This window comes from Mauremys reevesii, linkage group 3 (assembly GCF_016161935.1).
Source record: "Mauremys reevesii isolate NIE-2019 linkage group 3, ASM1616193v1, whole genome shotgun sequence".
Lineage (NCBI taxonomy): Eukaryota > Metazoa > Chordata > Testudines > Geoemydidae > Mauremys > Mauremys reevesii.
This window is the reverse complement of record NC_052625.1, coordinates 103,401,866-103,429,405: the sequence shown is the minus strand read 5'-3', so window position 1 is coordinate 103,429,405 and position 27,540 is coordinate 103,401,866. Positions and strand designations below refer to the sequence as shown.

Sequence of the window (27,540 nt, the reverse complement as noted above, 5' to 3'; positions counted from 1 at the left end):
GCATAGTTGGACCAATTGGTGGAACCAGGCAATCCTCCAATCAGAGCTCCTGTGCGTAGTGCCTTGGCTAAGGTTATAGCCCTAGTAGCTTCTCAGCCCCCCTAATTTCAGTAGCCAGTGGGTGGAAGCCAGCATAGGGCAGTTTTCCGGGGACTCCCAGGCCTGGGTCTGAGACCTTACAGATAAACAGAATGAGCTGGGTAATTATAGGTCTCTCAGCCTGACATTGATTCTAGGCAAAATAGTGGAACAGCTGATACAGGAATTCAAGGACAGTAATACAGTTAATGCCAATCAACATGGGTTTATGGGAAATAGATCAAACTTGATATAATTTTTATGAGATTACAAGTTTGATTGATAAAGGTAATCATATATCAGAGGGGTAGCCGTGTTAGTCTGGATCTGTAAAAGCAGCAAAGAGCCCTGTGGCACCTTATAGACTAACAGACGTTTTGCAGCATGAGCTTTCGTGGGTGAATACCCACTTGGTCGTTTGCATCCGACGAAGTGGGTATTCAGCCACGAAAGCTCATGCTGCAAAACATCTGTTAGTCTATAAGGTGCCACAGGATTCTTTGCTGCTTTTAAAGGTAATCATGTAGCTGTAATACCCTTAGACTTCTGTAAGGAGTTTAACTTGGTACTGCATGACATTTTGATTAAGAAATTAGAAAGATTCAAAATCAATGTGATGCTCATTTAACAGATTATAAACAGGCTAACTCATAGGTTCAAAAGGTAATTGTAACTGGGGAATCATCATTGAGTGGGTGCAGTTTCTAGTGGGGTCTTGTAGGGATTGGTTCTTGGCCCTACACTGTTTAACACTTTTTATCAATGAGCTGGAAGAAAACATAAAATTATCACTGATGACGTTTGCGGATGGCACAAAGATTGAAGGAGTAGTAAATAATGAAGAGGACAGGTCACTAATACAGATTGATCGGGACTGCCTGGTAAGCTGGGCACAAACAAACAATATGCATTTAATACAGCCAAATGTATAGCTATACATCTAGGAACAAAGAAGGTAGGCCATCTTTACAGGATGGGGGACTCTATGCTGGGAAGCAGTGACTCCAAAGTAGACTTAGGAGTCACAGTCGGTAATTAGTACTGGGGGTGCGTAGGGTTGTATGGGGATACCCTCTGGTGAACTATTATGTAGATATCTGATCCAGGGTAATATTTGAGGTTTCTACCAAGAGCCAGTTGCCTGCTGGTTATGATAATCATTGCAAAATGTATGGATGGATAATAATTAAGGAGTTATGTATCTATCTTTAAAATTATGATCTTAAGGTCTTGGAGTTAAGGCGGATAAGGCACCTATTTCCTTATTTGGCCATTTGTGTAATTTGTATTATGCCTCACAATGTCTGCTTTTTTGCAAACTAAGCCTGGGTCCTTCACCTAGGACGCAAACTGACTGCATGCTTGCTTCATGTAAACAGGGTCACAGCTAGCCTGGCTGTATGGAGCAGCAAGGATTTTGGGTGAGCAATATTCTGTACATGAGAATATCTTGTTAATTAAATCAAGTGTCTTGAATGTGTGTTATGATTTTATTTTTATGTAATCATTTGTTTCCAATACTTCTACTTGCTACTACTTGAAACTCTCTGTTAAGTGCTGTGTGTTAAGTGGAGCACTGATCAGAGGTGGAACTGGTAAGCTGAGTTGTACTGTTTCTTTGGAAGCTGCAGATCTGTGAATACTGCGAGGGTCCAGTGGACCAGGGGCTGGAAAGTGCAGGGAGCTGCTCGGAGAGCTCAAAGGTTGGAATATGTCAATTGCTAACATGTAGACTAACAGCAGGGACTGCGAGGCCTAGAGGGCAGTGCTTGTGTTTCCCATGGCTGATGGAGTTGGGGAGCTGACTCACGGGAGGCACAGACAAGGCTTCCTCACAATCAGGGCAGGTGGTAGCAAGGTGCCTGATAGCCCCTGGGTACTCCTCGGAAGCATCACAGATGTATAAACAGGGGAAACTCAAATAGGAGTAGGGAGGTTATGTCACTTCTATATTTGGCACTGGTATGACCACTACTGGAAAATAATGTCTAGTTCTGGAGGCCACACTTCAAGAAGGATGTTGGGAGAACTGGAGAGGGTTCAGAGAAGAGCCACAAGCAGGGTCGCGGGTATCAGGCCGGGGAAGGCTAAGCTTTCCCTGGCCACAGCTGTGGCCCCACCCATGCTCTCCTGCGCTTCCTCCACACCCCCATCCCTAAAGCTGGTGGGCTGGGGGCTCAGCTCCAGCCGCAACATGGAGCTCAGCCAGCAGCCAGGGGATGGGGCAGACAGGGGCACCGTGGGTTGGGCTGGGGGTCAGGCCGATGGCCCACAGCAACTCGGGCTGGCTGATGGAGGTCGGGCCAGCCGGCATGACTCGGGGCAGATTGGAGGTTGAGCCAGCCGGTGGGGTTTGGGGCAGCTTGGGGGTTGAGCAAGCCAGCCAGGGTCGGGCCAGCTGGGGCAGCTCAGGCCAGTACACCTGGGGTGGCTGGGGCTGGCCCAGGGCAGGTCAGCACAGCTGGGGCTGACCGGCTGGCTCAGCTTGGGCCGGGGGGGGCTTGGGGCTCTGGCTGTGGGGGAAGAGGGGATTCGGGGGGGGGCGAGGCCTCGGGAGGAAGAGGTGGAGCCGGTAGGCTAGCATCCCCGAAGGTGGGGCCACTGTCCATGGCCACAAGAATAATAAAAGGATTGAGAAACATGCCTTATAGTGCTTATTTAGCTTATCAAAGAGACGGCTAAGGGATGACTTGATAACAGTCTCTAAGAATCTACATGCAAAATAGAAATTTGATGATAAAGGGCTCTCCAATTAGTAGGCAAATGTGTAACAACTGTCTAGTGGTTGAAAGTTGAAGCTGAACAAATGTAGACTAGAAATAAGATGCAATTTACCAAAGGTGGGGGTGTAGTCTCAATCACTGGACATTTTTAAATCAAAATTAGATATTTTTCTAAAAGCAGTGGTCTAGTTCAACCACAGCTATTAGTTTTCAAGCAGGAATTAATTCAGGGAAGTCCTATGTGCCTGTGTTATGCAGGACATCAGACTAGATGACCTTGGAATTTATTAATCTTTGCCTCTCTAACTACAATAATCCTATGAGGGAGAAAATTGACAAGTATTTTGTTTACAAGAAATAGTCCATTTCTCTCATTTTATGACTAGATAGTGTAGTGATCTCCTCAGTAGATGGGTGTTGTTGGGAACAATTGCACAAACATGCAAATACGCTCTTGGAAAGGGATGGTTAGGAACATATTTGGGTTTGGAAAATTCCAGTTGACTATTGGGTACTATCAGGGACAAATACTGCCATACAAGTTAAACCAGACTGCTCAGAGACGGGTGTCTCAACATCCAGAGCTCAAACTTCTTTCTGATAGTGTAGCTAACTCAGTCTGCCCAAATTGCTGCCTTTTGGTCACACTGGTACATGTAAAACTTGGTTATCTCCTCAGGATGAGAGAGCCTTGTGAAAATACTGCCCACTGTACTGCATTTTGGAGTGCGTTTGTGTGTGTCTAGCTAAAAGAGAGATGCTCAGTTCTGTTCTATCAGTATGGACTCAGTGCTAGCTGTGGTTCATGTATGATAGAGCAGCTCATGTTCTTTTTTGAGATAAATAATAACAACAAGTGGGTCTGGTGATGGGTAACCCAGAGCCAGTTAAATGATTTATCTCCATTTATGCCAAAGGAGGGCGGAGGTCCTGGCATTATTCCAGAGTTGCTGAAGTCAAACATCCACATTTTCATTTTAGATGTCAGCTTGACATTGTAGCTGGAAGTTACACAGGGCTGCAATCTAACCGGTGGGCTGTAAATCTCTTCAGTGACTTACCTACTGAGCACTGCTTATTCACTGAAAATCTAGCTATTAAATATGCCAGTTACTGATGCTGCTCTGGCGCTTGGTGCTCTCTACATACAGGTGCAAATGATACCTCAGTTGTTTCATATAGATGTGACTATTTGCATCTATGCACTGTGGTTATATGTAGTTTTCACTTCAGACCAGGCAAAATCTGACAGTTTACAATGAGCTTAGTTTTTATTTTTAGGTTAATTGAAACCTTACATGTAAAGCAAGGCTCAAGGAGTGAGAATACAAGCTTAGCAAAACTATGTAAAGGTTTGAAGGCTTCCTTTCAAACCAAAACCCCTACGCTTTGTACAACTAATCATTTCGTCTACTGTATGATTTCTTTTCTCAATTACATTAACTCCACACCATAACACTCTAGAGTGCATAAGAGAAGACTAATGCAATTTAGGATTTTTTAAATTAAAATTTTAATTTAGAAATGCATTCAAAACAAACCTTGGCTCCAAACACCCCTAAGCTGCTTGGGCAGTGTTTCCACCCAGTGGTGGATCGTGTGACATTTCTATGGAGGTCACAGGTCCAGTGTGGAGGCAAGGCCCTGAGCAGGGTGAGGCGGTTGGAGAGTGACTCCACACTCACCCCCACAGTGGTGGTTCCTGTCCTGTGAAGCTGGGCCTGGCTCCCTGCACCAGGAGTTTTGACGGGGTCACAGCACTACTCAGGTTTGGCCCATCTGCCCCTCTGTCATGACAGAGGGGTTGCCAGGCCAAATTTGAACGAGTGGAATTGCGACCTGGCACAAGGAATCACCATACCACTCACACATATTTGGCCCTGCCACTCCTCTTTTATGACAGAGGGGTGGCTTGGCCAAACTCAAGTGGTGCTGGGTTCTAAATGCATCAGATTGCAGTGCCCAGAGTGGAGACCTAGGCTCAGCTCCATAGGACAGGAGATGCTGCTTTGGGATTAATGTGGGGCAGGCTTGCTCTCCATGCCCCAGCGCCTCTGCTCTGCATTGAGCCAGGATTACGATTTGGGTGCCAGGATGGAGGGTGCTGCTGTGCATAATCAGTGTCTCATCAGCAGGGTGAGGAGGAGGTGGAAGCAGAGGGGAAGAGCACAGTCCTATGATTTTGTGGGTCACAAAAAAAGACATTATGCAGCTGGTGGGTTGCCTTACTAAACAATTTGGGAACCATGGTGCCAGAGAAAGGTTTGGTTAGAAACATGTGACGGTATTGAAGAGATAGCTATGAACAGAACACTGGACCTGAGCACCCTGGCATTTTGGAGGATCTGGAATCTAAACCTAGATGTGGATTTGAATTTTGCTTTTATTGCAGCCTAACTTTGACCAACACCAAGTCATACTAAAATGAACCCCCCTCCACCCCAGATCTGAGGGCCTCTGAACTAGGTTCAATAACCAGATGTGAATTTTGGCCTCAATGGCATCTCTTTCTAGTGTACAAAGCTTTATATCAAATGGATGGTTTAAAAGCACTGGTCTTGGACTCAAGAAACCAGGCTCAATTCCTTAGTCTGCTACAGACTTCCTAGTTGACCGTGGGCAAGTCACTTAATCTCTTGGTGCCTCTGTTCCCCATCTGTAAAATGGGGATAATGATAATTCCCATATAAATACCATAGATAGATAAATGTTCAACTCTTGTGATACACGTCATGACAATCTTGCACTGAAATGGTGTATCAGAAATAAATAATATCCTCTATCTTTTCTTTTGTCCTGTGACAAAGCACATGAAAGACTTTGAGCACAATGAAAATAATCTGACAGTACGCTACATACTACATGTAATTGCTCCATATCAAAAAAGATTGAAGACAAGAGCTCAGATCAAAGAAAAAGCAACAGTCTCCACTACCTTTTCACTTTCATTCAAAAATAACTTGCTTCAATTATAGTCTTTAGTAGGCTTGTACAAATAATCTGAGTGTGGTTAAGCATTACAATATGTTTAGCTTTTTAAAAATATATTCTAATGTAATGATATTTTTAAAACTTGTGTTTTGAAAGGATGAATCTATATTCATTTTTCCTATTTGTTTGTTCAAAAGGGATCTATTTCTAGTAGTAGTAAAGGTCAGATACAGCTGTCATTCTTTTCTGGTTTCAGTCTGTGAGCCAGATTAATTATAGGCGAGGCTGGTAGCCCAGCCAGTTGTTAAGATTGCCTGACACTTCCCATTATAAGATCCTGGTTTTAGATGCTTATAACTTTGCCAAACTTTAACCATTTGGGCTGAAATTTTGCATACCAGGTGTCTGAAATTCTCTGGGAAATTTTAACCAAAATGGTTTAGCCATTTCTGGGAATGAGGCGAAGAAAAAATGTTTTGCCCATGTTACAAAATTTTGGCGACCTTTTCTTTGAACAGCTTTAGCGCCCCCATGCTTTGGAGCAAGGACTTGAAATTTGGTGGCCTTTGAGTCAGGGATGTGTCTTTTCCCATCCCTGTGAAAATATGCCCAAAGTTACCAGCCTTTGAAAAATTACAATTTTCATGTGCTCAGTAGAGACTTGTTTGATTTTAGCAGCAAAAATCTCTGAAGATTCCATCCTCACTCAGAATGCTTGAGCCTCTCACAGCTCCTTGTGCTGTCCAGACTATTCATGAGCCATGCCCACAGAGCAACTGAGCATGCTCTAGCCCAGGGCTACAGGGGCAACCACTCTCTTGATGCTATTGGCAGTGTAGTCTGGGCACTGGATGTGAGAGTAGGAAACCTGTCTCTCCCATGGCTCCTGGCAGCCAGCCAGGCAATGTGGAGGAGGGACCCATATGATTTGAATGCAGAGGGGACAAAAGCTGGTGAAGGGCTGTATTGGGACAAGGAGTCTGTTGAGGCTGGGACTGGAGAGGGTGTGGGACAGAAACTGCAACTAGGACTATGTGGGCAAGGAGAGTGGGAATCCAAAGGTGGAGGAGAGGCTGAAACTGGAAGCCCTGGGTGAGGAGGAGGGTTGGACTAGGAGCTTATGAGGGAAATGCGGGGAACTGAAGCCAGTTGGCTGGGTGGTAGCAGGAGGAGACTGGGACTGGTTGGACAAAGAGACTGGGACTAGGAATCAGAGTGGTGAGAGGGAGATAGACAAATCTGATGAGTAACTAAGGGAAAGCTAGGAGTGGCTGGGGAAAGACTGGGGCAAAGAATGGGGCGGGGGAGAGAGGTTGTGGGGAGAATGAGAATGAGTGAAAAATCTGGAGAGGGAGATTAGGACTGGGAGCCGTTGTAGGGAGGAAGGGAGAGACAGATCATCCAAGGAGCCATGATGGGGACACTAGGACTGGCTGGGCAAAGAGACTGGGACTGAAACAAAAAGCCTGAGGAGTGGCAGCTGGGACTGGATCAGTAAGGAGACTGGGGCAAGGAGCCGAGGGTAGGGAAGAGATGGAATTGGAACAGGGACAGGTTCCAGGGGATGGGGAGAAAGGGAGGAAACGGACATCTTGTGGGGAATGGGCAGAAATGTCTGTGTCCACTAGAGAACACTCCCCTCCAGAGCCTGGACTGGAACCCAAATTCCTGAGTCTCACAATTCCCTGCTGCCAGGAAATATTTGTGAAACCCACTGGCAAAGTGTGTGTCTCATCCCCTACTAGGGCTGGTCCATATAGTGATGACAGTCTACTACTGTTGTCAGTGACTCCTCTAGTGCAAGTGGCAGAGGACTTTACAGTAGATCTAAAGGTTCTAACACTTTTGATGAACCACGTGAGTGTCCATATAATGTCATATGATGAATTTTTTGGGGTTTTTTTCAGTTTGTCTTTTTAAAAACCTAGGAAATTACACACAAAAAGCGATGTTAAAAGAATGTCATTACAGTTGCGAAGTTAAGTTAAGAAGTGCAAGAATTTTAAATACAGCAGTTGTGTGTAGTTTATTATAAGTAATACACAAGGCAAATAAAAAAATTTAACATTTTTTTACTATGTATGTTTTCATTTATTTGTTCTCCTACATATTTTTTCTCTAGTCGTCAGGAAGAACAGAAAAATCGAGGTTCTTTCTGAGGACAATGCTGCAGTATAGCTAGAATTCCTTTGTAAACATTATGGGACTGTCAGAGAGGCCGAATGCTCACAATTCTGTTAGACTTCATTTGGCGTTGTTGGTGCTTAAGACCTTTGAGGATCAGACTCTATTACTCTAACTATGTCACCATGACCTCTAACAATATATTACATACCATGAGGCAGCACCCTGTAAAATACAGGCCCATAAAAGTCTACAGTTTACAAGTCTGTGTCAGGGGACAGCGTATTATATATTACACAAAAAACTACATTAAAAGAACTTCCTGTGGAGAAAATAGTATGTGATGACTGTATCATCATGCATATGAAGGTTGCACTGGCAACCTTAATTCTACAATTTCCTAATATTTGAGCGCTTGGCTTTGCAACCTTAACATTCTTTTAATGTAGCTTTCTGTGTATAATATAAAATATGATTCACTATAACAATTCCCAGCTGTTTATATACACACTGTCATTGGTATGTATGAAGGGGAGAGTGCGTAGGTGGAGGGGATATAGCTTGAGGCAATCAAAACTTTAAAAAGAGATAGATAAGATGGAGTGCATATTAGGTGTGGTGTAGCCCAGACAGTTTGCATACTTTCTGGAAGAAAATGAGTATTTCACCTATAATCACTACAATCAATAGTATATATGGAGGGAAAAGCGAACTTAAGATTTAGTGTTTCAAAAACATGCCTCTACTCCATGAGTTAAAGGAGAATATTCCTCATGCATGGTAGAAGCACTATACTCAGAATTATAAACCAGTTTTGAGAAAAGGGTAACTCTCCAAAGGGAAAGTTTTGGGCATTCCTGTCATGAGGGCTCCATCTCCACAGTATTTTTTTCTTAAGCAGTATTGTTTAGGAACACAATATCGTAACGTTATTTTAAACTATTCAAAGGTCTACAGAATACAGAAACACTGCTGGATTTTTAGTTTTGTCTTTTTTGGGGGGAGTAGGTTGGCAGTATGTTTCTATGCCTAGTTGGGCCACCTAGGAAACTACTGTACAGTGGAATCCAGTTGGCTTTTTCTGGTAGGTAGCGTGAACATTAGAGAGAAAGTAGGTCAGTGCTCTAACCAGGTATCCAACCAGATGTGAGCTGGCCAGACACAGCTCAGAGCAGAGAATCAGATTCATGGGGTCTAATCTGGGTTATATATAACTCCAAAGGAATTACAGCTACTTTCTGCATCGTAATTTATACATAGTGTAGGCATCTCCAACATATCTTTTGACCTCATGTCTGTGACTCAAATGAAGTTGCACCAGTGATGAATTTGATTAAACTTAAGCTTTATCTTTAATGGCCACCCAACATGAGAGACAAATAGAGGTAGGGACTAGGAAATCACATAGATTATGTCTCTCTACCTGCTGCATCCCAAATTTCAACTTTCCTTTATGCTGTTTCATGACTATCTGTTAGTACTGACATAACACATACATTTTACCTGCTGAGTCTAAATAAAGAGCTACATGTAATGCACATATGCTGTGGGTGGTCCTCCACCATGTTAGAGTGGCACACCTTTTAGAAAGCGTTAACTTGGATGTACATGACCATGTAGCATCTGAGGGGTTAAAAATGAAGTATTTTGCCCTCCCGGTCAGAAAAACAAACTTCACTACAAAATCCTATGTGCAGCTGTCTTAAGTTTGTAGACAGACAAGGCTAAACTAAACCCATTGGGGTGTGCATTTCTTTCGTTCATCTTAAGGTGTTTTGTTCAAAGCCTATTAGTTAGTTACTAAACTCACATGGGGGATTTTTTTTAAAGTATAAATATGAAACCTATACAAACAAAGAGTCCCTCATATGAACTCAGCAGAGTTCATGGAGAAAATGTTTTTGAACTGCTTCTAATCTTTTGTAAGGCACATTATTTCAATTGATGGGCAAATACCAAATAAATGTAAACAGCCTCTTTCAAATGAATAACTTCAATAAATGTCTGAATTTGGATTGTCTTTTTGTTGGACAGGTAAAGAGATTTCTTTCTAGGTATGTTTCTCCCTTTCTGCCCCTTTTCTGCATGGATTTAGATTGACATGCATCCACATTCTGGTCCTGGTCTGAAGCTTAAATTGTCAGGAATCAACAAGGCTGATAGTATATGCTACCAGGCTAGAATCTGAGGGCAGAAACAAGAGACTAAATATGACCTAAATAAGAGGCTCCAAAAGCCCTGGGCAAGAGTTTAAATTAATAGAGGGAAACAGGGATCCAATCAGCTCCCATCTCCATCTGGCTAGCCTATGGGAGGCAGAGCCCAAGGAGGAGGAGGAGGAGGAAGGGCCACCCTGTGTTCCTCCAGCACAGGGGTCAGCAACCTCTGGCACGCGGCTCACCGGGTTAAGCACCCTGGCAGGCCAGGCCAGTTTGTTTACCTGCCGCATTGGCAGGTTCGGCCAATCGCAGCTACCACAGGCCACAGTTTGCCGTCGCAGGCCCATGGGGGAGGCAGGAAGCGATGCAGGCGAGGGATGTGCTGACCGAGGCTTCCTGCCGCCCCCATTGGCCTGGGACGGCAAACCGCAGCCAGTGGGAGCCGCAATCGGCCGAACCTGCTGACACGGCAGGTAAACAAACTGGCCCAGCCCGCCAGGGTGCTTACCCTGGCGAGCCGCGTACCAGAGGTTGCCGATCCCTGCTCCAGCATATGTTTCTCCACCATTTTGCTCCAAGGCTGTCCACTTCCCTGCAGGTCCTATCAGGTACAGTGGTACAACCAGAATTTTCCTTAGGAAGGGGTCCAGGTTACCTGCCATGCAGCAGAGGTCATGTTCTGAGAGGCACACATATATCCATGGGGTTCCCTCTCTTTGCCCTGCTGCGTGGCACATGTATGTCCTTGCCAAGCCACCATCTCTCATTCTGGAGTGGGCCTGGAAGTGGAAGAACAGGAGGAAGCAGTGTGGCCCCAAGTTCTGGGATGTGGGGATCTAGGTCCAGGGCTGTCTCCCAGGGTGGTGCTTGGAGGTGGGGAAGAACTGGTAATTGACGCTATCAGTGACCAGCCAGAGCATGGGCAGTGGGTTTGCAGCCCCAGGACCCAGTGGCCATAGCTCTCCACTTCCTAGAACAGCAGGCTGCCATTTCCTCATGCTGCCTCCTCTACCTTTTCCGCTTCTGGACCTGTTCCAGAAGGAGAGATGGGGCTCAGCAAGGACATTCATGTGAATTTGTAGTAGTTACTACAGTGAAGGTATGTGGGCACGGGGACAGGACCTAGGACTCCTGCTTCCCTGCCCTTATTGCACCCAATCAACTATCCTATCCATTAAGCTGGGTGGATAGCATTATGGTTCTGGAGTGAAGTTGAGATGTTCAGGAATCCAGCGGGGCTGGCAGTATGAGCTACCAGGATAGAGTCTGAATGTGGGAATTTCCTGCCAGGGCTGACTGAAACGCAGAAGTTGCACTGCTTTAATTTAAATAATTTTACAACTTGCCTGTATTGATTTCAGCTAAATTGATTATAAGCCAGGAATAAACTGATTTAAGTGTATCTGTTATAGGTTTCACTCCCCACTCTGAACTTTAGGGTACAGATGTGGGGACCTGAATGAGAACTCCTAAGCTTACTTACCAGCTTACATCTGGTTGCTGCCACCACCCAAATCGTTTAAAACAGCTGTTTGAGTCATTTGTGAAACTCTGTCTTTCTCCCCGCAAAATCTCTCCCCCCTCAAGTACTGTAACCCTTCCCTGGGTAACCTTGTGAGACTTCTCCACCAATTTCCTGGTGAACACCGATCCAAACCCCTTGGATCTTAAAACAAGGAAAAAATCAATCAGGTTCTTAAAAAGAAGACTTTTAATTAAGGAAAAGGGGTAAAAGAAATACCTCTGAGAGATTAGCATACAAGCTACTCTCACAGACAACAGATTTAAAACACAGAGGATGTTCCTCTGGGCAAAACCTTAGTTACACAAAAGAAAACCCAATTTAATTATCCCTCTAATGCAAAAAGACAAAGCTACAAAAGGAAATAAACATAAGCTACTTTATTTCTTTTCTAATACTTACTACCCTGGGTAATTCCTTGATCTTTTTACTCTGGCACAGAACTTAATGAACAGAACAAAGGAAAAACTTCTCTCCTTTCTCTTGAAACATCTTGTTTATTCATTGGTTTCTCTGGTCAGGTGTTAGCTAGGCTAGGTGAACTTCTTAACCCTTTAATGTCTGTTTATGACAGTATCGATTCAGGAGTTTGCACAGGTGTAAGGAAACAAATAATGTAAAAAACAATTTTAGTTAAACAGTTGCAACCTTTAAGTCTTGACAATATTGGACATCTGCGGGTGGTTAGCGAGATAAAAGGTAGTATTAAGGCACCGGGTAAAAAGAAATGTCCTTATCTGGCAGTATTTTGGGAAGAGCATCGATGAGGTCTACTAGCTGCTGCTTTAAGGAAAGGGCCTTTGTAGGAGTGTGTGTGAAATAACCAATTGTTTTATATTACTTTTCCAATTGTGAGAAGCCAAACCTTTTTTTCCCTTATTGAGAGTGAGGCAAAGGAAGTTGGATGGTCCCTAGAACATCAGTAGTTCTTAGAAGAAATTACCATTTGTTTGCCAATCTGCTTTCAAACAGAAGAAATCAATAGACAAGGTTAAACTCTGAATTTTTATAGCTAATCAAAGATCTCACTGCACCTCCTTCCTGTCAAATTGAGCAGTCTGCTGCTGTCCTCCTCAGTGGGAATGCTCCATCAAGCTAGGCACGTTCCATCTTGATCTAAATGGAAGGCAGCTTGAATCAAAATGTAACACTACATGGTGGGACCTGTAGCCTTGGTGGTCTGCAGCTCTGTAAGATAAAAGTGGTGAAGAAGAACTCTATAGACTGAATTTGGCCCATCAATTGTGCTCTGGCCTACCCAAGTTAGTATCCAAAGCATGTAGGGATATTCTGCAAAAATTATCTCTCCATAAATAATAATTAATGCATGTGTATATTGACTTGTCTTCAAGGATCTCAACATGCTTTACAAACAATCAGTTTAGCCAGTACTCCTGTGATGTAGGCAAAGATTACCTCTGTTTTACAGATGGAGAAACTCTGGCTCAGAGTGGTTAAATGACTCATCCATGGTCATATGGAAAGTCTGTGGCAGAGCCAAGAACCAAATCCAGATCTCCTGCATTCCTGTGTTGTGCCTTAATCAAAAGAGCAACCTCCTTGACATATGCTCAGTCCCTGAGACGTAATAGTATGATGCGTGCATTTGTCCTGAAACATGTTTAAAAATCTGCCTTTTTAAAAAATGCTAATACGTAAAGTTGCAAAGTACTACACCCTGATTTATTTTCAGCAAGTCAGGATAGGCTGGATGGCAAATACGGTACACATTTCTTGGTCAAATAAAGAAGTCATAAAACATTCCTGAAAATATCTGGCATGCTTCCAACAATAGATCATTAAATAAGAGAACTATTAAGGAAAGAAACAGGCATCAGCCTGACCACTACATAATGTACTTTAATGACTATGGGTCAAATTAATAAATTTACAGACACCAGGTTTTATTACTGTGTCTGAATCAAGATGCAGTTTTGTAGTTATGGTGCAGTGTGTGAGAAAATGAAAACTCTCATGCTTTGTGCTATGTTTGAATAGAGAATAGGCAAGTGAGGATCTGTGTTTGAGAATCATGGAGAAATCCCCATCCTGGTACATTACATGGCTGATCTTTATTAGTGGCTGATTAGTGGCTAATCTTTATATAGACTTGTATTTACTATTCTAGTACCAAACATTATTTACTGTGTTCCTGTAATTAGCAAATGGAATTAATCTGCTCTACTTTTCTGAAAACAATCACAATTTTAAAAGTAAAATAAGTTATGGGTGGTTTTTTTTCTTTGGGGCTGGATAGAGACCTTGGAAGGGTCATATAACACAGCAGGGCCAGCACTTAAATATCATGCTTATAAGTTCACTATAATTACCTTAGATAAAAGAAATGCAGGAATGATCACACAGGGGGATTGTATAAATGAGTTTTACAGCAGCCCATTTTACAGTGGGAGGGTCATAGACGGGTTGTGGACAATGAGTCTGTGAGCTACATGGATAATCTACCCCAACCATACACATGAGAGAGCAGCAGCCCATGGCTGTTATTCACACCAATACCCTGCAATAGCAACTGTGCAGCAGATATGCATTAGCAGTTGCAGGATTGGGGCTGAGGATTCCACACATACCAGAGCACTCAACATGGTTACTCAGGCTGAGCCATTCTTGTGAGAATTTCCTTCTTGACTAATAGACCACGCTGAGTGAATTTTTCACACCAAAACATTTACAGTAAATACTGAACAGTCGAGCCCTTTTTAAAATAAGTAACATGCCTGGTAAAGGAAATAAGAGGATCCCTCTATGTTGACTTTAGGGCTGCTTTGAACCACTGGCGTAGCACAATGCAAGTACCTGATCCACTATTTTTTCTTGAATAAAATGTTTCTCACCTGCAAGTTATTTTTCTTTCAACCTTTGTAAGCGTTTCCCTCAATATTACTTATTGAATTGTGGTTTAGGTACAGAATCAAATATACAGTTGCACTGAAAACCTATGCAATTTTAACCGGTAGTATTTCCCGTGGCACCCATATCATTTTCAGTTATTCTCTTTTTAATTTTAAATTTTAGCAAAAATTGGTATGTTTCAGTATCTTAAGTTTGGTGTGAGCAGCTTCTTTTAAAAAGTGATGGTAGAAGAGGTGCAGCATTGACACTTAGTCTTGATGAAGGTGATTTTCACAACCAGAGCTGTACAAAATTCATGTTTAATTCACATGAACTGTTTAGATGTTCTTTTGTAGGGTTCAACACCCCTGAATTTTCTTTGGGGTTCCATGATTGAATGAACTAGTGTTCTTAAAGCAAAACCGCTAATTGCACTTGGTTTCCACCCAATCCCATGTATTGCCCCAAGTTTGTTCATTTGGTGAATTTTCTGGGCAAATCTGGCCAGAGTTTCTGACTCAGAACAAAAACCTAGAGAACTCTCCCTCTGTGTGATGCAACTGAACTCACTGACCTCTGCTATGTTAAATCCTACTGATGTTTATAGACCAGTTTCCATATCTGGTATATGTATGAAACATGGAGGAAGTGTCTGCTACTCAAGGATGTATTGGCACATTATTACATGTTTTTTATTGTGCAAAACCTGAAAGCAGATCTGCATCTTGACCCAGGCACTCCATATCTTAAAAGTTAAGTTGGTATGGAAATTTTCTCAAGACGGAGAATGGCTTTAGAAAAGGCAGTACAAAGAAACTAGTAATGAGGAAATTCCCTCCAATTAGGAGCAACATTACTATTAGAAAACGAAAGTTTGGGGCTTAAAACAAATGTATCAAACCCAGTAGCTATAAGTCCAAGTGATCCAAACAGACAAACAAAAACAACCAGTCACTTTTCTGAATGGGAACATGGAAGTACAGTTAGATATATTAACAAGAAACCTGATCTAGTTACACCTTTTCAATGAAAATCTAAAAAAAGATATCCATATACTCTATGGCATAAGAACAAAATCCACATTCATTTGTGGAAGATGTTTCGTAAAATCACTTGGTTTATTGTGTTTTCTTGGCTAAATAGCCTGCTTGCCTAATCACAGTTTCTTCTGCCTCTTAGGCTTGCAGAGTACACAGTCAGTTTTTGACAATTTGATCCATGTTATGTAAATAAGTGCATCAAAGTCAAGTGCTCCAAATATATACAGTATGGCTGATGCAATGCCATACTGACATTTGGCTTCCCTTGGATCTGCTGGAGGTTTTGAAAACATGTCCTGATAGAGTGTGCATGAATACAGCTGTTACACAATTTTCTCAGAACTAGGAGTGGGATTTTGAATTCTATGTGCAAATTGCATTAGTTGTAAAGAGGCAAGGTAATAAAAATCTGACTATTAGAGAGCAGGTAGGGTTAAAAAGTGGTGGTGGGGGCGGGGGGTTTCCACTTCATTTTTAAATGTTTAGGACTCCTTACTAATTCTTGTTTGTTTTTCCCTGGTGAGTATGTTGAGTGCAGTGTTTTTGTTCTCTGCTTTCAAGAATTAAAGAAATGTCAGGAAGAGTTCAGGGAGGAACTGCATCAATTTCTGAAGGTCATTACTAATTAAAAAATTAACAATGTATTACAAAGATTTTGATGTTAGGAGCCATTCTGTCCTCTGTCTTACACTAATCCACATTGTATTACACTCAAAGCTGGGTGAATACTGCTAAAAATTGTAGGGAAATGTTCATTCATATAAAAATAGCTAGTTTGCTTCTATGATATTTGCAACTATTTTGTGAGGTTGGTTGGATATTTTTGCTTTTGCTAACATGTACAAGCAAAAATATATGAAGAATCACTAGACCCACTTGTGAAATAAGGAACTGCTCATCATGAGTAAGAGTGACGTAATCAGGCCTTAGTATGTTTGTAAAAAGGAAAAATGTTACAAATACTCAGACAAATATGCGCGCACACACACAGACATGCATGCATACACACAATTGTGTAAATCATGTTCAAATAGCCAGCTGCTCTTTGTGGGTTTAGAAGTCATCCAGTTAGAGAACAAAAACGGGTAGCTTAGAGGACCTGTAACACAGTGTGGATAATAAATACTTGATAAAATTGTTGCAGTGGATTATTTAAATGCTTCTAGTTGCTAAAATTTGTTTACAAATTGTTCAGTGAATAAGTTTGAATAGCAAACAAATCTGTAAAAATCTAACTCTTTGCAGATAATTCATATGCAGAAAGAGGGGCTAAATTTGTCAAATTACTGGGAATAACTTGCCACTTCTGCCTGAAATGTTCTTCTCTACCAGTATCACAAGTAATACCTAAGATTACTACAAGTGAAACAGATTTGGGAGGGGAAAAATCCTTTTATTTATTTTTTTCAGTTTGGCTACTTTGTGCTTTTGACAGCACTTTGAGTATAGTCAGTTTCACTGTTCCCTCACGTGTAGTCATTCAGTTAATCAGTGTTCCTTTTCCTAGGTGTGGGTCTTGCAGCCACAGAGAAGTGTGTGTATGTGGGGGAAATTAAATAGGAAAATACGATTGTAAAACCACAAAAACTGGCAGGGGGACTAAGGCATAATACCTGAAATTACTCATTGTTTGAAACTGACTAGATTTCAAGTTGTGGGAAGGGGAGCGTGTCACTTTCAGCACTCTAAGTCCTAAGTATTATTGGTATTACTGGAACTGTTCTTTCTGCAACTGAAACAGCTTGCTCTAAATAGATTTTGATTTTTCAGCCAAGTACTGCTAAAGCTGCACTAACATATTTCTACTTGGTGGTTAATTGAAAAATTTCAGAGTAGTTCAGGTCCAAAATATGGGTTTTGTCCCCCCTGCTTGTCCTGTTCTACCTTCTGCCCTGAAGTCAAGAAGTACATCTGGTGCATGCTAGCCGATCCTTGGAAAGCTCACTGGTAAGCTTTTTAGATGGTGAAATGTGACCAATATTGCACCCAGTATTGAGCCCAGGTTTTCTGTTTCTTTGGGTAGGTGTCTTCTTCCAATACATTTATCATGTCATCCCAAGTATAGACTCTGATGCTTTTGATATGAAAGGTGTTATTCTGTTCATTATTATATCAGGCATTCTCCACAAAGGTTTTTACTTAGATGGCCACTTAGAAGGTTAGCACACACTCATCTGAAATATCCATTGTATGTCCGTCCCCTCAGTCCAGTCAGGATTCTTTGTTGCTTTGAACAATTAGTTTTGGATGTTGTTTTCCCTACTCAATTTAAACAGTTCTTTTGATGATGTGTATATGCACCATGTCCACACTAGACATCCCTCTTCCCCCCTTGCACCTCCTAAATTTCCAACCAACAGGGGGAAATTTCATGGGGAGAGCCTAATGTAGACAAGTACTGCTTGGCTCCCAGCACAAACACATTTTACTTCTAAATAAGCAGCTCTCCTCCAAGGAATGTCTGCTTTTTGCATATTAATTACCCTGGCTGGAGGTTTTAACCTGAATTCAGATTCCTGTCTGCCTCATATCTGAATTTTAAAAAAATAATATTTCCAATGGGACCACTGTGATCATCTAGTCGACACTCTGTATACATATGCCATAAACTTTTTCCCAGCTAGGACTCCCAGTGTTCTTCTATAGGCCTCTCTTAACTATTTTGTATAAATGTCTTAATTCTGCTCTCTATAAAATATGACAACAGATTTGTGGTGATCTCTCTCAAAGACTGAAACTTTTTTTACAGTAGGGATTTAAATATGCTTTTGTATTGTGCTCATGCATGAGAACTAAGGACTGATTCTGACCAGTCAAGTTTCCAAGATAATGAAAATCCAAAAGGTAAAAGGAGACAAACATAACAAATTAATTATTTCCAAATGAAAGAATTTTTAAAATAATCTAAAGTGATATTAAAGCAGATCGATATATATATAAAAATCCAGTGGATCAAATTAATCCCTGATGTAACTCCATTGTTATAAATTAATATGGCCCGTCGTTTTTATGTTGATGGTGTCCTTTTAATATGTATTCAAAAAAGTTTTTTACAATCCTTACAGTTTACCATAACTCAGAAGTTACCACACATTTCTTGTTTATTTTGACAATATTTAAATAATTTTTGTACAACATAGCATTTATTTATCTACTAATAACTCTGCAAAACTGCCTAAGTTCTAAATGGGGGGAGTTCATTATTAAATCTGCATTTGAGTAACTGTTCTTGTCCTTCTGCTGGTATATCTTGATAGATACCAGGCTATGATAAAGCTTTTCCTATTATAAAGTTGCACACACTTTGTATGAGTCCTAATATTAAATATCATAGCCTTTCTTTATAACTTGTGGCTATGATATTTAGGATCATAACTGAATCTAAATGCCTAAAAGGAGGAATAATTCTTTTACACTTCTGTAGTGTCTTTGATCTTAAAAGATAAGTTATACAGTGGGCCAAAATCCTGCTTCTGATATTCATTCATTGGAACTATTCATATGAGGGTGATGAGCAGGATTTGGCTTGTGATCCCTTCATCCACCATTGAAACACAGCCATCTGCAAAGCCCTATTTCCCCACTGGAAGAACAGATTAAATTTACCCTTATCCATGGGCCAGTTTAAGACCTATGCACTACTTAAACCTCACTTAAGACCAATTTTGAGATCTTAAATTGGAATTCAGTGGTGAGTAGGACTTGTGCTGATCATCTGCACCATGGTGAATCTTACCCATCATTATGAATAATACTCCCATTAAAGTCAATGGGAGATACTTCTATTCTGCAGTGGTAGAATTAGGCTTCTGGAATGGAACATATCAGCTGTTAACAGCATTCACTGCAGTACCAAACACAACAGTTTAGGAAAGAAAATGAAGAACATCATATCCAGTGGAGAGAGTATGAGGCCGTTGAGTAAACAATATTGCCTACATTCAGATCTGGCCAGAACATTCGATTTAATAACCTTACTTTTGTTAAAATTGTCAAGGAATTCTTAGTGCCTGGTTATCAGAAGTGCTGATCCTCTCCCCAGCTCCCACTGACTTGCATGTAGTTCTGTGTGTTGAATGTTGGAATACCTTTAATGACAACAGATTGTCAGGACCTCAATTTTACATCTCTTCCAAAGACTAATCAGTGTTTAAAGATAAAGTGAAATAAATAGCCCCAAAACACCTTTTAAAACAGCTAGCTAAATTTCAAATAAATATCTTATCTGCAGTCACGTGAAACCATACGTTATTCCCTTTGCATGTAGAACTGCAGCCTAAAATCTTTGCTATAATGGAATGAAAATTGTAAACTGTATCATTTAAGAAATTTTACAAGCCTCAGAATATTGCAGTTACAAAAAGTAAATGCCGAAATAGTCAGGAAATTCTATGCTAAAGTCAGAAACTCTTGAAATTATGTAAATGTAGAGTTAAACACCAAGCAATGCAAACATAGAATGCATTTATTTTGTGTAGCTACTCAACTAGGAAAGTCAATGTGAGGTTGGCATTACCTCTGTGTGCAGGTAGTTCGCAAATGTTAACCCACGGAAGAGAATAAGAACATGCTATTGCTTCTAGCTGAAGTAGTTACTCCTTTAGCTCAGGTGATAAAGACCCAGGCTTTTAGTGTTGAAAGTTCCAAGTTTCAATCCCCCAATAATAAATAATCATGAGAGGCCTATCCATAGGATTAATGGGTTGAGGGCTTAAGAGAAGGATGAAAGACACAGTTCTTAGTGACAGGAGTCAAAGATTGTGAAGCTACTGGAGTCATGAAGATATATGTATGGTTTCTTTAAATCTGTAGCTAGAAGCTAGGCAGAAAAGAGAATAGAGAAGATTCTGAAGTGAAGCAGAAAGAGACAGAATAGTTCTAGGGATAGTACTTGTTTTATCTATTCTAACAGAGTTCCTTATTCAGTATTGGAAGAAAATGGTTCTATGATTTTTTTTTTTATCATTGTCAGTTCACAGACAGCTACCTACCAACTCCTAAAGGAACAGGCTGTGGTAGAAGTATCTGGTAACACAGGAATCTAGTTAAGGAGATTAGTATTTGTTTATAATAGACAAGACAGTTATTTTCACTTTTTCTATATATTAGTTATTTAAATTTTAAAAAAAATGGAAATTGCTTCTGAAGGCTTGTTTTTTAATATAACATGTCTGTAAATATTTGTTAGACTTGTAAAGAAATATTTTTTCTTCCCTAACCTAGTGGTTACTGCCCTTAATTTACAGAGCAGTCACTGGGAAATGAGCAAAGAATCCTGTGGCACTTTATAGACTAACAGACGTTTTGCAGCATGAGCTTTCGTGGGTGAATACCCACTTCGTATGATGCAAGTAGTGGAAATTTCCAGGGGCAGGTATATATATGCAAGCAAGAAGCAAGCTAGAGATAATGAGGTTAGTTCAATCAGGGAGGATGAGGCCCTGTTCTAGCAGTTGAGGTGTGAAAATCAGAACCAGTTTCTCCTCCCTTGGGTTTTCACACCTCAACTGCTAGAACAGGGCCTCATCCTCCCTGATTGAACTAACCTCGTTATCTCTAGCTTGCTTCTTGCTTGCATATATATACCTGCCTCTGGAAATTTCCACTACTTGCATCCGACAAAGTGGGTATTCACCCATGAAAGCTCATGCTCCAAAACGTCTGTTAGTCTATAAGGTGCCACAGGATTCTTTGCTGCTTTTACAGATCCAGACTAACACGGCTACCCCTCTGATACTTGGGAAATGAGATAGATCTAGGTCCAATCTGACCACCTCTGAAACATACCACTAAACATGTTAGTAGTGTAAGGACATAACACTTAGCAACAAGTCCTGTTAAACAAGAAAAATAAGGGCTATTTGATGGCAGTGACCTTTTTTAATCTCTAAAAGGAAAAAACTGCTACCTTGTTACAACCAGCTAACAGACCTGCTTTGGAGGCTTACCCATCATGCAATCTCAGCAATAGTCTTTGTGGAGTTTATCACCTTCACAGAAATCCTTGCAGACTATTGACAAATTTTGCAAAGTATGCTGGATATTTATATAACATAGGGGACATAAATGCCTTTGACAAATTTTATCAGGTTCACCAGCAGTAGACAGAGTAGTCATATGTTCCCATTGTCAAGAAAACTTAACTCCAAAAATAAGCATAAGTTCTCAAAAATTATCCTGTGCACTAGATCTTGTCAAGGTAGGAAACAAACCTGAAGTTACAAGAAGGTTTTGGAAATGATGTGAAAAACAAGTGTTAAGACTTTAAAATCAATGAATTACAGCTATTATTTCTAAGAGGCAATATAGCCAAAACAGCTTTTCATAGAGTTTAAGACCAAAAGGAACTATTCGATCATCCAGTCTGACATCCTGTATATCACAGGCCATTCAATTTCATCCAGTTACCTCTATATTGAGTGCAATAACTTGTGTTTGGCTAAAGCAGGGGTCGGCAACCTTCGGCACGCAGCCATCAGGGTAGTCTGCTGCGGGCTGCGAGACATTTTGTTTACATTGACCGGCCACAGGCACAGCCCCCTGCAGCTCCCAGTGGCCGCAGTTCACCATTCCCGGCCAACGGGAGCCGTGGGAAGCGCAGCCACCGCTTCCCACAGCTTGACCGGGAACGGCGAACCATGGCCACTGGGAGCTCAGGGGTTCCATCCGCCGGCTCCTGCCAGCCGGGATCCCGGCTGCTGGACCCGCTCAGCCCGCTACCGGTCTGGGGTCCCGGCCCTGCCCACATACAGTGGGTATCTACCTTCTCCCTGGTTCTGGCCTATTCTCTTCCTCTCTCTGCACTGAGCTGAGGGTTGGAGTGCACTGAGCACAGGGCTGGGGGTGAAGGGTCTGGCCAGGAGCTAGAATGAGGGTTGTTCAGCCAATTGCTCAGACAAACAAGTTTGTTTACATTTGCAGGAGATAATGCAGCCCGTTTCTTGTTTACAAGGTCACCCGAAAGTGAGAACAGGTGTTCTCCTGGCACAGTAACTGGCGTCGCAAGATATTTATGTGCCAGATGTGCTAAAGATTCATATGTCCCTTCATGCTTCAATCACCACGTGTCCATGCTGATGATGGGATCTGCTCCATAACGATCCAAAACAATACAGACCAATGCATGTTAATTTTCTTCATCTGAGTAAGATGCCACCAGCAGAAGGTTGATTTTCTTTTTTGATGACTCAAGTTCTGTAGTTTCTGCATTAGAGTTTGTTCTTTTAAGACATCTGAAAGAATGCTCCATACCTCGTCCCTCTCAAATTTTGGAAGGCACTTCAGATTCTTAAACCTTGGGTTGAGTGCTGTATCTATCTTTAGAAATCTCACATTGGTACCTTCTTTGCATTTTGTCAAATCTGCAATGAAAGTGTTCTTAAAATGAACAACATGTGTTGGTCATCATCAGAGACTGCCATAACATGAAATATATGGCAGAATTCAGGTAAAACAGAGCAGGAGGCATACAATTCTCCCCCAAGGAGTTCAGTCACAAATTTAATAACTCATTATTTTTTTAATGAGTGTCTTCAGCATGGAAGCATGTCCTCTGGAATGGTGGCTGAAGCACTAAGGGGCATCCGAATGTTTAGCATATCTGGCACCTTGTTATGCTGGCTACAAAAGTGCCATGTGAACACCTGTTCCCACTTGCAGGTGACATTGTAAATAAGAAGCGGGCAGCATTATCTCCCGTAAATGTAAACAAACTTGTTTGTCTTAGTGGTTAGCTGAACAAGAAGTAGGACTGAGTGGACTTGTAGGCTCCGAAGTTTTACACTGTTTTGTTTTTGAGTGCAGTTATGTAAAAAAAACCAAAACCCTACATTTGTAAGTTGCACTTTTACAATAAAGTGATTGCACTTCAGTACTTGTATGAGGTGAATTTAAAAATACTATTTATTTTGTTTATCATTTTACAGTGCATATATTTGTAAACAAAAATAATAATATAAAGTGAGCACTGTGCCCTTTGTATTCTGTGTTGTAATTGAAGTCAATATATTTGAAAATGTAGAAAAACATTCAAAAAAATGTAATAATTTTCATTTGGGTTTCTATTGTTTAACAGTGTGATTAAAACTGTGATTAATCGCAATTAATTTTTTGAGTTAATCACGCAATTTAACTGTGATTAATCGACAGCCCTAAGTCCATTATATATAGCCGTTTGGGACTCTCCTCTGTTTGCCCACATTGAAAGTAATCAGGACATGATCACTAGTCTCAGGCAATTACCATCTTCCAATCCAGCGATTAGTTTATCTTTATTCATCTTAATTCATGAATACAGCTTTGTCCTAATCACTTCAGATATTGCCAAAACTCTCCCCCAGAGCCACACCGCATATGCAGAATCTGAAGTACACAGAGCCTTTTTTCTTTTAAGCAATATAGTGTATGTGAGTGGGAAATAATGGAAAAACTGCCCAAAACATCCAGCTATGGTGAAATTAGTGACTCCCAATAATCCTGATCCTACAAGCTGCAGCACAAGAGTAGACCCTTATACCAGCATAGAGTACTGTGGAAATCAGTGGGGTTCTGCATGGACCCAGGAGTCCTCCTATATGGAGCATATTGTGGGGTCAGAATCAGTTATTTTAGTCTCCATTTTTAACATACCAGGTAAGTTCCGGACATCCCAGTATTTAACTTTGATGTCTTTTACAACTAAAATATGGGTATGTTTGGGGCTGTGGGGAAATGGCTGGTAATGGATTTGGGCTTCTAGTGGCATCAGGAGGTTCTACTGATTAAACTTTCTTTTTCTGAATGTATCTTTAATTAAGATTTAAAAAAAATAAAATAAAACCCTTCCCAAGACCCTACCCCTCTATAAAGTACAGGGAGCCCTGAGGAGAAGTATAATGCCTCTCTGTGTGTGTAGGTGTGCTGTGATTGCTATTCCATCCTATAACTAGCACTACCAGAACACAGAGAACTCAATCCTTTGACGTGGGGGAGATAAGGAGGGGTAAGACCACTAAAGAAAACCAGACCTTGTTAAATTTAAGTACCATGTCTAAGTACTTTATTCGTTCTCCTTCAAAGCCCTATAGGATCATTTAACATTGACCCCTTTGTGTTAGAGGAGAGTAGCTTAAAACTACAAACTGTTCCTGTGATGGTCTCTGTGTGGCTGTACCAGCAAGGGACTCCCTCCCCGTGACCTTTGACCCCCCATAATCTGCATAGAGGAATGAGAGGCATTCAGTGGAGCAGGAACAGTCGTGAGCTGGGCTGCAGCCGGAGGAGGTGGACTTACAAACTAGCCTGCGAGAGGCAGGAGTTCCAGTCGGGTAGGAAAACAGCAAGCCCAGGGAAAAGGTGAAATGAACCCTTGGAAATGTCTGTGGCAGAGAATACATGAGCAAAGGACCAAAAGAGCTGCATGATTGTTGGACACCGGCCCTCTTAAAGTTTAAGAAATGGGCCAGACCTCAGTCTCCTCTCTGTCTGAGCAAGCCAGCGGTGAGTAGCCCTGTAAAGCTGCAAGCGAGCAAGCCACTCCGCCGGACTCCCCGCGGGGTGCTCGGTGCGCTCGGAACTGCTATTTTCTCAGTTGAAGAAAAGTCAGATTGCAGGGAGTGAAACAAGCTGCAGCGTATCTAATTCCCTTAGATGGACGGAACAGCAGCGCTGCACCAAATTCTTTGTCAAGAAAAAGTAGAATGCCTTTGGGGTTGCATGCAGCAGAGTTTGTCTTAAAGGCACAGGGCACTCTTTTCCTAAAAGGATGCCTTAGTTTGGTATTATTTGAATATGCCTTTATTGATTTAACCTTGGTTAGATCTGGAACTACCCTTTTTGAAAATACAAAGTTAACTTGATAATGATAGATATTTATAGCTCAGGGAATCACACATTCCTTACTGTTCTCTCTTTTTTTTTTAAGCAGAAACTGTTTGTCTAAGATGCAAGAAAAGGGTGCTTTTGTTGTTCTGCTTTGAAACATATAGAAAAGAACAGTATGCAATGGAGTTCTGCTGCCTACAGCGCTTCTTAATGCCTATTCTAAATGAATTAGCTTTGGTTTGATGCATATATTTCCTTCTCTGTTTTTTTCTGCTCTGCTTCCACAGAATACAAACACTGTCTAGCCATACCAAAGGTTTTTAATTCTGCACTAATATATATTCTCTTTACTCATCATTCATTTGAATTTTTTAAAAAGCCATCAAGAAGGCACAACTGACATGTAACCAAAGAGTGTTTCTCTGAAAACATTAACAGGCTCTCTCTGAGTTGCAATGCACTGTTTCTTTCCTCTCCCCCGCTCCGCCCCTGCAATTTTTTGTTTTAAATTAAAAAAAGAAAGGAAGGAAGGGGACCTCTGGCACTTATCCCAGCAGTACGGATAGAACCCACCCATCTGTTTGCTCTTGGCTCTCTTACATTTTATGCGTAAGCTGACTATTTATTAAAAGAAATAACATTAGTGGAATTTTTTAAAAATTTTGGTTGTTTCCAAATTAACTTTTTGAAGATTAATACTATATATTTGATATTTTGGGGCAGAAGCATGTTGATATAACCTGGTGTGTTTTAGTTACTGAACAAAAGATCAGCTAACCCCAACAATAATAAAAGAGAAGGGAATGTAGAATCTAAATGAATACCAGCAAGGTTTGAAATTTCCAGTAAAAACGTCACTGTGCTCAGAGCTTTTTCTTTAACACTTCTTGTCATCGTTTAAAATAAGCAAACAAAAACTGTGGCGAGGCTGACCACTCTGTATACTTTGCATTTCTTTCCAAGTGTGTTTAGTGACACTGATACGGAAACCTTTTGCAAATCAAGAGACTATACATCAAACTCTCTTTTCCCTTCTTTACTGTCAGTTTATTCATGGAGCTGTGGGGTATAAGAGAACATTTTTATGAAAATATGGAGGTTTTCTGGAAAAGTATATCATGTTGCAGATGGTACAGTTTTCAGTTCCCACCATGCATGAGCCTAGTAAAATTATCGGTGTATGAAAACTTTGATTATTCCTTCTCTTGACCCACTTCATCTTCTATGTCAATATGTTAGAGAAATGTGGCTATATTTTTAAAGGTTTCACCCAACAGTGAACACATTAGAATTTCATCAAGGTAGCTGTTGTTAGGAAACAAATTTAAGGAAACGGAAGCCTTAGATAAAGTTTTTGTTAAACTTCCTTTACAAAAACATGTTCAAAATGTTATGTGGAAATCTGTGGTTAGGGGACGGAGTTTGTATATCTTGAAACATGTTACTTGTGTCTGTATTCTCCAGGGTACACAGTAATGAAGAATAATTGTACTGGTTTTATAACTAATTAAAAAAATCTCAGAATCTTCTTTTAATTGAAAACAGCATTTTCACTTTGGAGCAACAGAAGAAAACCAGCTGGACAATGTACATTTTGAGGGTACTTTGTGGTGCTCCAGATGAGTTATGATAATTGTGAAAATTTTAACTGACAAGCATACTGTCCTTATGATTCCTGAGTTAGAGGTAGCCTTGTCTGAATACTCTAGTAATATAACTTTGATGCAGCTTTCAGAAAGTTTCACAAAACTGCAGTAAGCTTCTGAAAATGTCTAGGAAGTATATTCTCAGCAAGAAACCCTTGAGACAAATGTGGGTGGGTAGGTCCTATAGAAAAACAGATGCTATCTAGTCTATTTGATGCTTAAAAAGTCATAAGCTTTTGGGGCCAAATCCTGTTCCACTGAAGTCAATGAAATGACTTCTTCTTGACTCCATTGGAGCTGGGTTGCCCCCTCATGAATAGACAGTCCAAAAATCTTCGTTCAGTTTGGCATACCTGCCAGCCACAAGCTGTATAAGCCATTGACAGTTGCTAGAGATTAGAGAGTTAAAGGAAAGCTTTACTGTTTATACACAGGGCTGCAAATCTGTTTTAGTGCTAAGGAATCAATAGGGCATTCAGACCCTTAGCCAACCAAGCAAAAGCAGCTGTGAAAGAGCAAACCCAGGCCTGGGGCTACAACCAGGTTGCCAACCCTCCAGATTTGTCCTGGAGTCTCCAGGAATTAAAGATTAATCTTTAATTAAAAAGATTATGTCATGTGATGAAACCCCCAGGAACACGTCCAACCAAAATCGGCAACCCTAGC

At 41.1% G+C, this 27,540-nt stretch overlaps 1 protein-coding gene across 6 annotated transcripts in view; it reads left to right on the top strand.

Annotated features, from left to right (window-relative positions):
- PHACTR2 (phosphatase and actin regulator 2) overlaps positions 1-27,540 on the top strand; it is a 154,134-nt gene that overhangs the window by 12,980 nt on the left and 113,614 nt on the right. For 5 of the 6 annotated variants that reach the window (XR_005596107.1, XR_005596108.1, XM_039529991.1 and 2 more), the window contains exon 1: positions 24,648-24,904. The exons of the other annotated variant lie outside the window; for it this stretch is intronic. Coding sequence is in view for 3 of the 5 variants with exons in the window: in XM_039529991.1 (XP_039385925.1) it covers positions 24,862-24,904 (43 nt within the window). In the remaining 2 variants the exon portion in view is untranslated. Of the gene's footprint in view, positions 1-24,647; positions 24,905-27,540 lie in introns of those variants that run through there. 6 annotated transcript variants of the gene reach the window in all.